This window comes from Mustelus asterias, chromosome 2 (genome assembly GCF_964213995.1).
Source record: "Mustelus asterias chromosome 2, sMusAst1.hap1.1, whole genome shotgun sequence".
In the NCBI taxonomy this organism is placed as follows: Eukaryota; Metazoa; Chordata; class Chondrichthyes; order Carcharhiniformes; family Triakidae; genus Mustelus; species Mustelus asterias.
Window position 1 is genome coordinate 155,203,968 of NC_135802.1, and position 17,414 is coordinate 155,221,381.

At 40.3% G+C, this 17,414-nt stretch overlaps 1 protein-coding gene across 1 annotated transcript in view; it reads right to left on the bottom strand.

Moving 5' to 3' along the window:
• Positions 1-12,428: 12,428 nt before the first annotated feature.
• Positions 12,429-17,414, bottom strand: part of lyrm4b (LYR motif containing 4) — a 171,138-nt gene continuing 166,152 nt past the window's right edge. The window contains exon 3 of the mRNA XM_078199262.1: positions 12,429-13,904. Coding sequence (XP_078055388.1) covers positions 13,851-13,904 — 54 coding nt within the window. The 3' untranslated portion in view covers positions 12,429-13,850. The remainder of the gene's footprint in view (positions 13,905-17,414) is intronic.

Here is a 17,414-nt window from a genome sequence, read left to right on the forward strand (position 1 = left end):
AGGGTTGTAGAGAGTCAATCAGGAAGGAAAAAAGCCTCACATTTATGGGACAGAAGATCAGTCAGAAGTGCATAAATGCTATAATATAGCTTAATAATAACACAGCATGATGGTTTACTGAGTGCCCTCTTCACTTCTTTGTATATACAAAGGGCCTCTTTTGATGCCTATATGAATATGGCGGGTGCCACACTTCCAGTTAAGATAGTGCCTGCGCATCGCATGTTGGATGCTTTGTCTTCTGTTCTATGTCTCTAAAACACTATCAAATTACTAGATTATACATTAGAAAACCATGAGATAATCACAAGCTTTATATACTTTAATAAGAACTTAGAGTACTCTCTATAGTTTTGGCATCCACATTATAGGAAGAATGTTTCAGTTTTAGACATTCATATGGATATTGCCTGATAGGAGGATATACAAATATAAAGTGGAACTTCCTTTTGTTAGAATACAGAAAATGAGATATGGTAATAGATGTGTGTAAAATTATGAAGGGATGAAACAGGGTAGCTGGTGGTTGAGGGGTCCAGAAGCATGAGTCATAGATACAAGATCAAATGTAACAGATTTAGAACAGAAATCAAAAGTTATGAGGCTGTGGAATTCGCTTCCAGAGTTAGGGATTGAGACAGAAATTATGTCACATTCAAGATTAGATTGGGTAGCTGAATGAAGAAAAATGCATTAATATAGGAGTATATATGTGTAACTGTGATTAGAACTATTGGCTTAATGTCAGCTGGTTGGCTTGGATGGCCTTATTCCATGTTGCAACATCTACAATGTTATCCTGCTCATCCTGCCTAGTTGTCTGAGGACATTACCAGAATTAATTTATCATCGTAACAACGGAAGTGAGTTCAAATTTTGAATCAACGCAGGACAAAGGACTGAGGGAGAATTTTGGAGATGAAGCAGTTTGTCACGAATGTGATAAAAGGAGTGTTTGATGGTGGAAGACAAGAACTGAAATAGAATATATTACTACTATGTTTGCATGTTTTGATTTTGTAAAATGTATGTATGCTTATTGTAGAGTATTAGTAGTGTGAAACTGAAAGGATTTGAAAAATGAAACCATCTTTGAATGTTGATGGTTCATTTTCTTCTTAAGGGGGGGAGGTGTGATGTTACTGTACCTTTAAGAATTTTTTAAAAATCATGTTCTCTGCAGTTGTAAGCAGTTTTTTTTGCTCATTGTTGTCGGGTCGTCTGCTAGAAGTCCTTTTATTGCTACTTCAATGGCTTAAATGGGCTTTTGTTTATTTTTACTATGGGCCTCAGGTACTTTCTGGGATTGTTTTATGACCTTGCATTGTTAGGAGGAAGTCTGGTTGGTAGGTTATGTGTCTGGACAGTTTTTTATCTTCATAGTGAATTCAAGGTTACACTTTTAATTTAGTTGCTGGCAGCAGTTTTAGTTTAGAAGAGGGCGGACATTAGATCAAAAGCAGTGTTTTTCTCTCTCTCCCCCTGGTATTATACAGTTTGCTGGCTAGCTGGAAGCAGAAGTAGAAACTCTGCTGTTGGTGGTTGGCCTGCCAAGAGTCTCTCTCTTCCTGGTTGTCTGGGAAGCTGTCCTGACTTCATACTGTTCTGGGTGTACATCTAGAGGGCTACTGAAGTTACAAGTCAGAGTTTCAATTCTCCACCCAGGGAACTGGGTTCCAGTGTCACATGAGCATTTGTATTTTCTGTTTTAAACCTGTGGCAAGGGTTGTTTATGGAATTTGTTTGATTGTAACATTTCCTATATTCATTAAGGGTTATACAATATCATGATTTTTTTTTGTTTGTAATTGGTAAAAGTTATTGCTTATTTTCTTTCTGTACATGTTAACTGTGTACCTAAATAAATTTTGTTTGATAAAAGCTCTTTAGTGGGTCAGTTGAGTCATATCTAAAGTGAAATATCTCATGCTCACCCTAGCTAAATTCAAATTGCAAAACCTATGATCCAGGCGGACTTGATAGAACACTTTGGAGTTTTTGACCTGAAACCAGCACGTCTTTCTGACCTGAATTATAACACTGTATAAAAGAGCACCAAAACCAACTTTAGCAACAAATTATTTTACCAGTAAATTAAAGATAGGTCTGCACATTCACAAGTAAAGTTTATTTATTAGTGTCACAAGTAGGCTTACATCAACACTGCAATGAAGTTACTGTGAAAATCCCCTGGTCGCCACATTCCGGCACCTGCTCGGAGAGAGAATTTAGCATAGCCAATGCACCTAACTAGCACGTCTTTCGGACTGTGAAAGGAAACTGGAGCATCCGGAGGAAACCCACGCAGATACGGGAAGAACGTGCAGACTCCACACAGACAGTGACCCAAGTCAGGGGAATTGAGCCCGAGTCCATGGCGCTATGAGGCAGCAGTGCTAACCACTGTGCCACCGTGCCGCAAGTAATCTATTCTCCTTGAAATCTGATGAAACATGATTTCCATGGAGAGCAACAAATTACTGATATATTGGAAGGACAGCAATAAATCTGATTTTGAATGACTATTGATTAAAACCATGCTATAAAAACTGATCCTAAATTGACTTTGTTATTGTATTGCTTTCTACCAATCCATATCCCGTCGTTAACACCAATTAGTATCTGTACATTGATATGAGATTACTATAACAAAACACTCAGTTGGCTATATCTGGATTTAGGTGCAGTTATAATGATGATTAGACACAAAGCTATATCAGAACAAACAAACAGCGAACAAGACCTGGCCGTTGCCAAATGTGAGGTTGAGAGAGAGATTGAAAATACATTTACAATTATTTTCCCTGAATAAATAAAATCACACACTGACCCAAGCAGGGAATCGAACCCGAGTCCCTGGCACTAAGAGGCAGCAGTGCTAACCACTGTGCCGCAAGTAACCTATTCTCCTTGAAGCTTGACAGGCAAATGATTTTAAATGATATTCATGCTTACAAAAATAAACCAATTGCTGGGCAACAGAAGTGACCATGAATGATTATAAAATTTCAGCAACTTTTGAAATCCCATGACAGAGAAATGCATACCATTTATCCCAAGGTTATAAAGTGTCTGACAGTATGAAGATTCTTTAAATGATTTCTGTTAAATCTGAGATTAATTGCATGCATTTCTGGACCATTGGGGTTGGATTTAATGCCACCCCACTGGTGGGTTTCAGGGTAGGGTGGCATGTAAAATCCGAAGAGTGGCCTTCCTGCCACCTAGCTGCCCACCTTTGACTGGTCTGGAATTTTTCAGGGGGTGGGAGAAGTGTTGGGCCACCACCCAGCCCACAGCTCTATTGAGACCCTTCGATGGGCAATTAATGGCATTTTGCCAATGGTGATCAATCCCCCACTGTGTTTGGAGGCCACCAGCTAAATGGAAGTGGCCTCTCAGTGGCAACCCAGGGAGGTGGGTTCTTTTTCAAGCAAGGGGAGGGTTGTGAGCAGGGATGGCAGCACCATAGCCACAGACATTTCCCACGATGGCACAGTGGTTAGCATTGCTGCCTCACTGCGCCAGGGATCTTCAACACTCTGTTGTAGACTGCAAGGTTGCTGCCTCCCACATCAGTGGTCACTTCACCTGGTAGCGCTGCAGAGATGGCTGAGGGGGCGACAATTGTGGGGGGTTGGGGGGGCGGGGGGGAGAGCATCTCTCCCAGTGCAGTGTGTACACTGCAGAACGTGGCCATTTGGCCCATTGAGTCTGCATTCACTCTCCAACAGAGCATCTTTCCTAGGATCATCCCCTTTATCCCCATTACCCCACATATTTACCCCATTTGTTCTCCTAACCTATACATCTTGTGATACTAAGGGACAATTGAGTGTGGCCAATCAACCTAACCTGCATATCTTTGGACTTTCACTGGATGCCTGATGCTGGATCAGACTGTTTGTAATCTTGGTATCACATTTGATTGTAAGATGAGCCTCTAATCACATATCCACACTATCCTTAAGATCATCTATTTCCACCCCCATAACATTACCTGACTCAGTTCCTGCCTCAGTTCACCTGCTGCTCAAACTTTCAATCCGTAAGTAACAGGAACCTTTGAGAAATTGTTTTTTAGAATTGTATAGAACAATTATGGAACTAGTTGCACAGCATTTATAAGGTGATAAGGTGCCCCATGCAAGGCTTATTGAGAAAGTGAAGAGGCATGGGATACTAGGGGACATTGCTTTGTGGATTCAGAACTGGCTTGCCCACAGAAGGCAAAGAGTGTTTGTAGATGGGTCTTTTTCAGCATGGAGGTCGGTCACCAGGGATCTGTTCTGGACCCTTGCTCTTTGTGATTTTTATAAATGACCTGGATGAGGAAGTGGAAGGATGGGTTGGCAAGTTTGCTGATGACACAAAGGTTGGTGGTGTTGTGGATAGTGTAGAGGGATGTCAGCAGTTGCAACGAGACATAGATAAGATGCAAGACTGGGCGGAGAAGTGGCAGATGGACTTCAACCCAGATAAGTGTGTGGTGGTTCATTTTGGCAGGTCGAATAGGATGAAAGAATATAATATTAAGGGTAAGATGCTTGGCAGTGTGGAAGATAAGAAGGATCTTGGGGTCCAGGTTCATAGGACACTCAAAGCAGCATCGCAGGTAGAGGTTGTAATTAAGAGGGCGTATGGAATACTGGCCTTCATCAATAGAGGAATTGAGTTTAGAAATTGGGAGATAATGCTGCAGCTGTATAGGACTCTGGTCAGACCCCACCTGGAGTACTGTGCCCAGTTCTGGTCGCCTCATTACAGAAAGGATGTGGAAGCCATAGAAAGGGTACAGAGGAGATTTTCAAGGATGTTGCCTGGATTAGATGGCATGCCTTATGAGGATAGGTTGAGAGAGCTAGGTCTTTTCTCCTTGGAGAGGCGAAGAATGAGAGGTGGCCTGATAGAGGTCGATAAGATGTTGCGAGGTATTGATAGAGTGGATTCTCAGAGGCTTTTACCCAGGGCTAGAATCATTGCCACAAGAGGTCACAGGTTTAGGGTGCTGGGGAGTAGGTACAGAGGAGATGTTAGGGGTACGTTTTTCACTCAGAAGGTGGTGGGTGTGTGGAATCGCTGCCAGTAGCAGTGGTGGAGGCGGATTCGATAGGGTCTTTTAAGAGACTTTTGGATAAGTTCATGGAAGTTAGTAAGATAGCGGGTTATAGTTAGGCCTAGTAGGTAGGGACATGTTCGGCGCAACTTGTGGGCCGAAGGGCCTGTTAGTGCTGTAGCTTTTCTATGTTATATGTTGTATTTATGTCGCTTTCCAAACAAAAAACAATTCTGAGCAGTCAGGGACCAAGATAAAGATCATGCAGATTATGCTGCTCACATTGAGGTCTCCAGGTAAGCATTCATGAAGCGATAGCAGAAAGCCTGCTTGCACCCTGTGTACCCCAATAACCTCAAGCCAGTGTGATGAACATGGAGGAGGTGACCACCTTGATATCTTGAATACCTGCCCCATATTCATTGATCAGAAGGGTTTGAATAGGTGAATGACCCTGGGTGAGCTACCAACCTCTAGAAATAAACTATATTAATGAGTGCTGGGAGACAGGGGACAGTTCTCAACTGGCAGCCACCTTCTTCAGATGGAAGATGGATCAGGGAAGAGTGAGGCAGTTGGGAGAAGGGTTTGCCAGTACTTTGACTAGAGAACAGAATTCTGTCACTACAAGCCACTGTGCCAAATGCCCATTTGTTCTCTGAGATCAATGAACTGCTCCCAACTGTCAAGGATTGCATACTTTTTTTGTTTCTTTAGTTAATGCTTTGTATCTAAACTATTACTTCTTAATAAACTACGTTAAAATGACTTATAAATACTCGACTGCCTATATTAGGTTTCCGTGGTTCCCAAACATAAAATCTTACATTCGTAATTTTCCTGAAACCTTTGGCCCTGAAAAGTGCACAGACTACCTCAGATTACCCTGGAAGGGCAACTATCTCAAAAATTGGAGCCACAGGTGGAGCTAGCTGGTTCAAGCTGCTACACGACTGGTATTTGCCACTCAAGGATGCTGCTGACAAGGCAAAAAGACGTTCTGCTTCTCACACAAATGAATAATGTGGTATAAGAATGTCAATGCAAGTGTGATGTTATGTATGCAGGCTTTTCTTAAAGACTGGCTGATGAGATCAAACACCATGACCCTTCTGCTGTTCACAATGGGCAAGGTACAGATTATAGCCAATCAAACTGCTTACAAAACTCAAAACACAGTGTCCAACATTAGATGTGCTTTTGTGACAGAACAAAATTAGCTAAATAATCCTCAGTGTGCTGAAAATTACACTGACAACCCATTTAATATTTTCAGTCGGGCTTGCAGTGTGGCACGTTTGCATGTATCGGAAGCTACATATATTAATACACAGGACTCTGTTACTTGCAAACAGAAACATAGAAACTAGAAGCAGGAGTAGGCCGTTTGGCCCTTCAAGCCTGATTCACTTTGATCATGGCTGATCATCAAATTAAATATCCTGACACCCCCCCCCCCCCATATCTCTTGATCCCTTTAGCCCCAAGAGCAATATCTAATTTCTTCTTGAAATCAGACAATATTTTGGCATCAACTATTTTCTGTGGTAGTGAATTCCACACATTCACCACTCTCTGGGTGAAGAAATTTCTCCTCACCTCAGTTCTAAAAGATTTACCCCTTACCCTCAAACTATGACCCCTAGTTCTGAACTCCCCCATCATTGGGAACATTCTTTCTGAATCTCCCCTGTGTAACCCTGTTAGAATTTTATAAGTTTCTATGAGATCCCCTCACTCTTCTAAACTCCAGTGAATGTAATCCTAACCGACTTAGTCTCTCCTCATGAAGAAGTAAAAAAAGGGGATAGGATTAGAAAATGGAAACACAAAATAGCCAGCAAAGAACAAAGAATTCAAAGACTGACTAGAATTTAACAAAGGAGGGAGAGATTAGTGTATAAGGGTACATTATATAGAAATATAAAAACAAATAGTAAGAATTTCGACAGGTACTTAAAAAGGAAAAGAGTAAATAAAGTGAGTGTTGGTCCTCTAGAGTGTGTGGGGGAATTAAAAATGAAAAATAAGGAAATGGTAGACAAACTGAACAGATATTTTCTGATTGTCTTTACTGTAGAAAGAAGATGTACACATTGCGCCTGTTTGAAAATGTGCTTTGCCAATTCTGTAGGTGTACGATAGCTGGTAAACCTCCGACATCTGTCCTGGACAGAACATCATTTGTAGAGGGATCTGTTGCAGGTCATCTTTCAATTTTCTGTTTCAGAGATAATGAATGACAGGGAGGCCACGAAACAGATGATTTTGCATTATTTTCAGATCTACAAATGTCTCCCTCTCTTAAAAAAGTCTTATTAACAGCACTTTTTCAATTACAGATTCAGAAGCACAAACCACAGCAACATACCGCTAAATTGCATTGGGTTCCTTTGGATTAAATGTTACAAAATACAATTCTGTGTACTGAAACTGATAAGAAAATAACTCTGTGTTTCCCTTTGGCATTTAGTAGCAAGGTCACAGTTATCATTTATTTACTTTGTTCAATGATTACACAGAGACACTGAAAGGGAAGAACAAACTAACTCCATGAACTAACTGATACTCAGTGCTTCAATTTCTGAAGTAAGTTTTGCACTGCTGTAATTTTAATTATGGTGGTTAGATACCATTGGATAGAAGTGACAGCCAACACAAAGTCTTGAAGGCTCTTTGCAAAGTCATTAATGCTCATTCTTTTTCTTATCTGAGAGGCGATCTGATTTAAACCTGCAAACCGCTGGTTGGGGAGGCTAAGACATGGGATGCAGTCTCAGGATAAGGGATTAATTATTTAGGACCTAGATGAGGAGAAATTACGTCAATTAAAGGGTTGTGAATCTTCGAAATTCTCTACCCCAGAGGGTTGCGGATGCTGCATCGTTGAATACATTTAAGGCTGGATAAACAGATTTTTGGTGTCTCAGGAAATTAAGGGATATGGGGAATTGGCTGGAATTTGGAGTTGAAGCCCAGGATCAGCCATGATCAAGTTGAATGGTTGAACAGGTTCGATGGGCCATATAGTCTACTCCAGCTCCTATTTTATGTTCTCTCAGCAAAGGCAGGTCTGACCGACTGTCAAGACCTCACTAATCCACCCCAGCTGGGAAGGGAATTGAACATTTATGCTGTTGGCACTAATCTGATCCACACCAACCATCCAGCGAAATGAGCCAACTAGCCCCCCAAAATACATGTTTTAACCTGGAGCAATGGATAGTGATAGAGGCTCCAATTATATTCCGTCACATGGCTGACCAGAAATCTCACCTGCTCTTACTGCCTGCCATTGGCATGTGTTGGGAGAATTACAAGTTGCTACTTAACATGTTTGTCCATGTTATGAACACACTTTTCTTGGCCATCATGTCCTGGAGTGGGACTTGCACCCAGATCTTCTGGTTCAGAGGAAGGTACGCTACCATTGGTCCACAAGGCCACCGTTAATACTTGTAATAGCCCACCTTATATACAAATTTTACCAGCAAAACCTTACACTTGGTTTATCATAATTTCAGATGGGGATTCTGGAGACAATGATAGATAATGGTTTGATTTCATGGCCAATGACGAAGCAATGACATTCGATGTTGACCTCGAAGAAAGCTGCCCATTAAGATCTAGCAACCTCTGTGATGTGGCTTTCCCCATTTGTGACATCAGTTTGAATCGGGCATCATGTCAAAGGGATCTCCAGGTCTTCAATGATTGTGATACCATCATGCAAGATGAGCAGCCAATCACATTGAAGTATTCTCACAAGCAGAAAACCAGTAACCAAAATTCTAATTAAATTATACAGAAAGATAACAAAATAAATGATTGGGACACATTGGATTAGGGTAGAAGCTTATTAGAAACTTAAAGTTTGTTAAAAAAACATTTAAAAATATCATAAGAAATGGTTGGAGTATTTTATCATAATGGAGAAATTTGGCATTCAACAAAAATAATATAGTTTTTCAGCAGTAATTATGAATTTAACATGTCCTTAAAAATTCATTGTTACAGTCAACTTAGTTCTTACCCCGTTTTGAGGTTGCAGTTGTGGCTACAAGTATCGGATTTATTTGATGATGTCCTTGCCAAACTTCAGATGTTTTGCACATTGTTCTTCATGAGTCTCCGGTAGAATCACTCCTTGAACAATGTTTCGAATATATATTGTTCACAGTTCACGTCAATATTTGAGATATTAGATTTAGTTCCGGGAAGAGTATTGTGAAGGTAAGATAAATAAAATGCTGGGCTTTGGAGATTGCCAGAACATTGATAAGAAAATGTCAGTTCAGTAGGTTACCAATGTTTGTTTAACAGAGTCAGAATAGAGGGAACCATAAAACAGCAGGTGAGCTTACTTAGCTGAGGAACTGGTGACATGATGTCTACACTGCTTGCAAAGACGTGCAATCCAGAAAGATGTTGTGTTTTGGGAGTTAAAGCTAAATTAGTTTAAAAGCTTTGAGTGAACGCTGAAAGGCTGCATCATCGTGGAGATTGCAGTCTCAGGAGGAGAGATTGAACCATTGGAAGGTGAGCAGTCATTGAGACAGTCCAAGCCCATGTGACTTTCAAAGGAATTCAGAGGCCAATCCTTTGAAAATGAAGAGTTAGAATCCCTCATGGGGGAGGCAGAATTTTAACAAGATTTTGTGACTCACGGGAGTCACTGACATCAAGGTGAGATTGGTCTTGGGGATGTGTTCAATAACAGCTTGTTAATTTATATTATGTCATGTTAATTCTGAATGCTAGAGTATATTTGATATTGTAAATTGTTTTACTTTCCAGATTTTGTATAGTAAATTTTTTGTTTTCTTGAAACCGTAGAATCTGGTGGCTTCATTCTACTAGTGGGTAACTGGGATTTCAAACTTTGTCTACTTTAAACAAAAAAGTTACTGGACCCTAAGCATATTTCAACAAATTTTGGATGAATATGGTCTTCTGCCAAGTGCCCTTCTCCCTCTCCTGTTCCTCCCTATTACAGTAGCTAGTCCTACTCCATCACCACTTCTCATTCTACCTGTTATAACTGTGGCCCAAGAGTAATGCACCTGTATTTGGTTTGTAAAAAAGTCTTGAATAAAGCAAAAGATTCTTCAACACCTGTCACACTATTCCCTGTAGACTTATGCAACTTGGAACAACTATAGAAAGCTTCACCCACTTATAGAATTGTAGCAACAGGCAGAAGAAATCAGCCAGCAACTAACTGTAAGTAGATGATGATCCCTTTAAATAATGAGGGGGTATCCTTCCTACTGCTGAATGTCTGGTTACTTTTGTGAGATTAATAGAGGGAATTAACTGGTGCACTGAATTCTAAAATAGCATCGCTGGCTTTTGTCAACTCTGCATCCTTCCAGAGGAAGTTCACCACACATACACTAACCTGACCAATGTAATGTCAAGCATAATACACACTAGAATGTGCATGTACTGTAATCATCATTTTGGGACTCTTGGAAATTCTAGTGCACAAAAAACAGACATAAATGAGCTTAATTTCTCACCCCTTAAATACTGGGGTGGATTCATACTGCCCACTTATGACATTAAAGTGGGGCAACTTAAAATAGGGACTTGCTGTAACTCTTTCTCTACATGCTCTCTGTGAAAAATGTAAAATATATTCTTGAAATATAACAGCAGGCTGGTGACCCAGTTAAAATCCATGTGCTGTACTGAAGAATCTATCATATATAGAGACAAATTTATTTTTGTCAGCATATCTCCTGTCACATTGGTTAGAGATAGTCTAATGTCTAAAGCATGGTGATGTTCAGCTGCGAACCTAGCCTGTTCATGGTGGGTCACTATCATTGTCAGTGTGCAAGAGGTCAGTAAGCCTGTTCTAATTTTCAAGCTCTGCACAAGAACTCAAGGTCAGCTGACTATCTTTTTTCTCCCTCTTTTTGAAACATACAGCATAAAAGGCAGCAATCCATCCCAACATACCTGTTCCAGTGTTTTGAAAGAGCTATCCAATTATCCCCCCCCCCACTCTTTCCCAATACCCTGCATTTTTTTCCCCTTTGTAATAACATATTAAACTTCCTTTTGAAAGTTGACACTTTGCCTGAAGTGTGATGCACAGAATTGGACACGATAATCTGGCTGATGTCTATTCAGTGACTCATAATGGTTTAACAAGACTTCCTTGTTTTTACACTCTCTGCCTCTATTTATATAACTCAGAATCCTGCTGTTAAGAAAAAGATTGCTTTGCATTTATATCAAACTGCATCATCTGGAGTGGGACGGATGTGTACTACCTGCAAGATTTTCTATCTGGTAGCAAATTCCCTATGGTATTGCTTAAAATAATTTAGATGATGTCATTTACAAAGATAGTAACATCATACCATGTGAAGCAATACATTATTCTTCCATTGACGAAATCTTCCTTTTCATCATAAAATAAACATTGGATTGAGTTCATACTGAGATTAAGAAAAGGGAGCAGACATTTAGGGGGCGGTCTTACCGGCTCTGCCCGTCAGTCGATTGACGTGGCAAGCCGGTAAGACAGGGTGAGAGGTGAAAAAAAAAATCAGGATCACGTCCGGATTTTTGCCTCTTGCGATCATACTGGCACTGATTTGCCGGCAAAATTGGCTTCGCCCTTAGAAAGGGTGTGAAGCCGATTTAAATATTTATGACATCATTAGCATGTCATTAGTTAGTCCCAGGCGCTATCGTCCAGGTTCACTTGACATTACCTGCTCACCGGTCAAGGTCCCCACCAACGGCCTTGCCACTGGGACCAGAGACTATTGATGCACCACAGGGTTGGGGCAGGGCTGGGCAGTGCTCCTTGGGCAGTGTCTGCCTGGTACCCTGGCACTGCCCACTGGGCATCCTGGTACTGCAGTGCCAAGGGTGTGGGGCCTGAGGGGGCAGGAAGTGGAGCTATGAGGGGGTAGGAGCTCCATAAAGGAGGAAGGGGGACTCTGCAGAGGTGGGGGTTTAATCGGCTGGGTCGGCAATCGGGGAGGGGAGGGTTGCTAGGTCAGGGCAGCGATTGGGGAAGTGGGTGGGGAAGGCCGGCACAGGGAGTGATTGGTGGTGGGCCCCGATATCCACTTGGGGGGAGGAGGTGCCAGGAAGACCCCCAGTACACTGCACTTGGAGATTGTGGCGCCTGCGCAATGGCGCCCCTAGAGCTCAGCAGTTGGCTTCACCGGTAAGATTATGCCCAACCCTGCCCCTACTGGCAAGAATCATATACTGTTTTTTTTGACCAAGTGCCATAGGATAGCATTTTTTAAACTTGCCCAAAAGTGAGTCTGAAACTCCTGTTTTCTCTCTTGTTCAGCACTTGAGTTTTTTGGTAAGATCGCCCCCTCAGGCTTTGTATTTTCTATTCTTGCAGAGTTTCTTTATACATTAAAAATATACATTTGGGTACAATACTTGGACATACGATTGACAGCAAATGAGCATTTATTAACACCAAGTTTGGAAATGTATCTTCATTGCATGTTAATTAGCTGAGACTTGTTAGTACAATACTTGTTACTATATGAGTAAATGGAAAATTGTGGACATGGCTGGCACGGTGGCACAGTGGTTAGCACTGCTGCCTCACAGCGCCAGGAACCCGGGTTAGATTCCAACCTTAGGTGTGGAGTTTGTATGTTCTCTCCATGTCTGTGTGGGTTTTTCTGGGTGCTCCGGTTTCCTCCCACAGTCCAAAGTGCAGGTTAGGTGGATTGGCCATGCTAAGTTACCAAAGTGTCCCAAGATGCATAGGTTAGGGGATTAGCAGGGTAAATGAATGGGTTTATGGGATAGGGCCTGGGTAAGATGCTCTTTCAGAGTTTTTGCAGATTCAATGGGCCAAATGGCTCCCTTCTGCACTGCATTGATTCTATGATTCACAAGTGATTATTCATATTGCCAGTATAAGAGTATTTTTGGCATTGTACAATATTGATTATACACTATGGATTTGTAATTAAACAGGGCAAATTACTTTTTGCTCCTAAATTCCTCCAAGAAACAATGTAACAGGAACAAAATTTGGTTACTTTTTATTTTTATTGAGTATTTGAATGCAACGTGAGCTGACAAAGCATACAATGATGAAGAGCTTGTGTCACTTATTGTTGGTGATTTATATTAATTCCAATGCTACTGAGTTAAAAATGAATTCAGTATTTGTAATTATGGAAGGTTATTTATTTTTAAAAGTATCAGGATGTTTTGACGCATTACCATGCCATCAATAGTGCGAAGGACAGGTTTATAAATACATTGTTCCATTTCAAAACTAGGACACTATCTTATCAGTGTATTTGTAGAGATTATTCTTGTGCAAAACATTAGCCAAGAGTATACATTTCAACTACATGTGATTAGTGTGTTTACCTTCAGTTCTTTTATTGGTTATGCAGAGCACGAACTTTAACCAAAAATACATTGTCACCACTGCTCATTAGTAGATGCAACATTGAAAAAAGAATAACCCAAAGCATTAGAATTATACAAAATTGTATACATTTAATATTGTCTAGTTGATGTACAATTGCTCCAATATTCCAAAAAGATTGGGGATCACTGGCACTATATAACTAAATTAGCAGTGCAATTAAATGAAAAGGTGACACTAATGTGCAAGTATTGCCATAAGAATCTTTTACCGATCTGTCACATACGCAGTGCGAGAGAAGCTTTAGTTCTTTGAAAACTGGGACACCACAAGTTCCAGATAGTTGACTAGAAGGTGATAGATGGAATGACTCTTTCTTAAACCAATTTTGTTGGTTCTTATTGCACAGTTTCACTGATGTTCAATGATGAGCTTTTGCGAAGTGTACAAATGACTGATGAGCACCTGAGGATTAAAACAGAAGCAGCATTATTGTAAAATTCTTACAAAGAAACATGGTTTTAATACATCAACATAGCTGTTACAAAGTTAGTGCTATGTGGTTCTCGCCTCCTAGCCTAAGAGCATGTCATCTGTCTACTCTTTTAACCTCAGAGGATAGATGCCTGACTAGAATTTATTTTCCTTAATTGTACAAAGTACAGTCATATAGTTTATAAAGGTACTCAGGAAGTGCCAGCTCTGACTGTACAGTGAAAAATTTGCTAATGGGAGTTAAATGCTGGCCACGACATGCATCAATCCAGCAGTTTTTGAGCATACTTATCAGTCGAGTTTGAGGTAGCAGTATATAATTGTTTGCTATGACACTGGGTGCACTACCTGAAAGACCGAAGAACAGACATGGAAGAGGATGGTACAACTTAAATCAGGTTCCATGTACATTAGCAACAATATGCATGCCATGATTATTACTAGGCACTTACTCAAAATTTACTGCTCACCTATGCTAGGCACATGCACGTAACCAAACAGCTATTTAATTGCTGGCCATATACAATCTTAGGATACACAACACAGCTGTAAATCATAATTGAAAACCTTGTAGCATTTATATTTTCAATTTGCTCCACACATAAAAGCCTGGTAAGTTTAGCTGTGGATAAGTGGTAGCACTCTTGCCTTTGATACAGAAGGTTGTAGATTCAAGTCTCAGACTTGAGCACATATTCTAGGTTGATACTTCAGTGCAGTATTGAGGGAGCAGCGCACTGTTGAATTAGATGTTAAACCAGAGCCCCATCTGCCCTCTCTGGTGGATACAAGATTCCACAGTATTGAAGAGGAACAGGGGAATGCTTCCAATATTCTTTCCTTCTGGTTCTTTGACACAATACTTAAGGGAATTATAATGTACTTCTGCCAAAACCATAAGAAGGAAGAACGGTATCTGTTTATGGCTTCCATTAACATGCATACTTATCTCACCTCCCATTCAAAGCAGGAGGAATAATTGATTCAGACAGATTGTCATTAGGGTTGTCTGTACGGGATGATTTTTTTTGTTAAAACTGGCTAGTGAGACAGCCAAGAATTTTACCTTATTCCTTGCTCACTCGAATCTCACTGGCAGCAACGATAAAGCATGGAGGAGTATTCCTCCCACAAGCTGCAGCTCACATTTTAGCCTTTCAAGAAGGCTTTCTCAAATCAAAATATTTAACCTATATGCTTAGTTTCTCAAAGAAAAAGCTCCTGGAACTCAATAGCAATATTATTTTCCCAAAATATTGAGAACAGTGGTCATGTTTAATGTTGTAGTCACAAATTTCATTTGGGGGTTTGCAATTTTGTGTCCCCCAAAGAAAGACATGTCCCACCTGGATAGAGTGTGCTGGAACTATCAACTCGCCATTCACCTTCTGAGTTATAGGAATCAATGTAATACTAACAATTGTCGAATTTGAATTCACTGCAGAAGAACACATATATAAGTGATGCCACTTTATGAATCCAATTTATAGTTGACCAAAGCTGTTTAATATGCAGCCAAACATTGCAGATCTAAATTGTTTAGGATTGAGCATTGACAAGAGCCACAAGTAGTTTGGATTCAAAACCATGTTCTGCATACAATAATTCTGCGCACCCAATATACAGCTGTTTTAAGGAAAAAATAAGAATGGCTCTTGTCTAACCTGTTTTAAGCTCAAATAAGCAGACAGGAAAATTCAGCTTTAGGCCTCTGTAATAGTCTGGTCCCTTTCAGACAGGGTCTCTCTGCTCCGGCCTCATCTCTGTTCATCTCTCCATTTTTCAGTCTTGTGCCAATGGTCAAATTGATGCACAGGCAAAGTGTGCAAGGGACAGTTAATATGAATCCAGTCAGTGGAAGTGCAGAAAGACAGCATTGGAGACAATAATCAGGAGCTGAAGGGTTCAGAATGAGAAAGCCAGCCACCAGCAAAGAGACCCAGTTTGAGCAGGGTTAAAATCAACTGAGACCTGCAGTCAACTGGCCACTTGTCTGTGGGATGATGTGGAAACGGGTTCCAATAATTACCAGCCACTTAAGAAAAGTTGATCATATACCACATATATTTATTGCCAAAATCGGTTACTTTGTGAAATGGGTATTTTTCCACTCTATATTTAAATTCACATGGTGCTGATCCTGTGCTAATATAGCAAACTTAAACTGGTGGTGATAATTTACCATGTTTACCTCTGCCTCCAAAGATAGTGTGAAGATGGATTTGTTTTTAATTTCGGGAATATAGGGGCATTCTGTATAGAAGGGTGTGTGTGAGTAAGTATGTGTGTGTACACATGATTTGATGCTGGGGAAGGTTAACAGAGACAGCTTGTCTGAAAGCGCTGCGAGATAAAAGGGCAAAGGTACTAGAGGCATGCATTTGTAATGAAAGACTATGAAGTAGATTTATGTTAGTGGACTTCAAAATACTCTAATTCACAAAATACACTAATAAATACTATTAGAACGGAGTGGATTAGCTTAAGATAAGAATCACAGTCTGCCTTATATATTTTACAGAGGTACTGTCTGCATAAAAACACATATAACCACAGTTAGAGAATTTAAACATGTATTTCTGAAAAATGTGTTACAGCTTGTCTAATGGCACAGGCATCAATGTCTAAGGCATCATGGAAAAATATTCTAGTAACGTGAACCACATTCTGTACAACAATATACTCACAGAAGCATAGCTCTTATCGGCATGGACTCCAAACAGTCCTTATGAATAGAAAATTCATAAGCGAAGGGCAAAGCTAGCAAACTCAGACAGCTTAATAAATAGACAGAGCCTTTAACCAGATAAGAGAGTCCGGAGCCATAACATGTGGCCATGGGAAAGGCAGTCAAAAATCACTCGTAACCACAGTTCCCATGCTGTCAGAAAATAAATGTAATGGGCCAAGGTATATGACATTTACTGATAATGATTGACCTGTGCTAATGATGATTGGTTCATTTCTGACTGGGATGAGCCAGATGCCGGGTAAAATGTTTTTTGGAAGATGTATAATTGTATTGCCAGTGTGATGTAACTTCAGATAAGTGTTGGACCACCTAATCCTTCCCTCCTAGTGTACGTTGGCCAATAAAGAATGTCTTTCACCAGGGTACTGTAGTTGTGAGTCTTTATATCAGCTAAAGTTAAGCTCAATATTTAGCCTCTGAAAAAACCCCAACAATTTACAAGTAAATAGGTAAGGTTTTAAACTTTGCATCAGGAAATGGATAGGGACTTGGCTTCTCAGCTGCTAAATCTCAAAGTGGAGTTTAAAGGACTTTTACAACTTAAAAGGTTTCATAAGTAAACAACGGAAAGTTAATACATTTTATCTGATCTGAAAGTGGAGGCAATAGGAAAACATGAAAGATTTTTATATTTTGGAAAAGTTGATTCAAAGAGGTGCTGAGGACAATGGAATCAGAGGTGAAAGGGGAATAGGGTGTTTAAGGAACATTGCTGAGCTGAGCTGTGG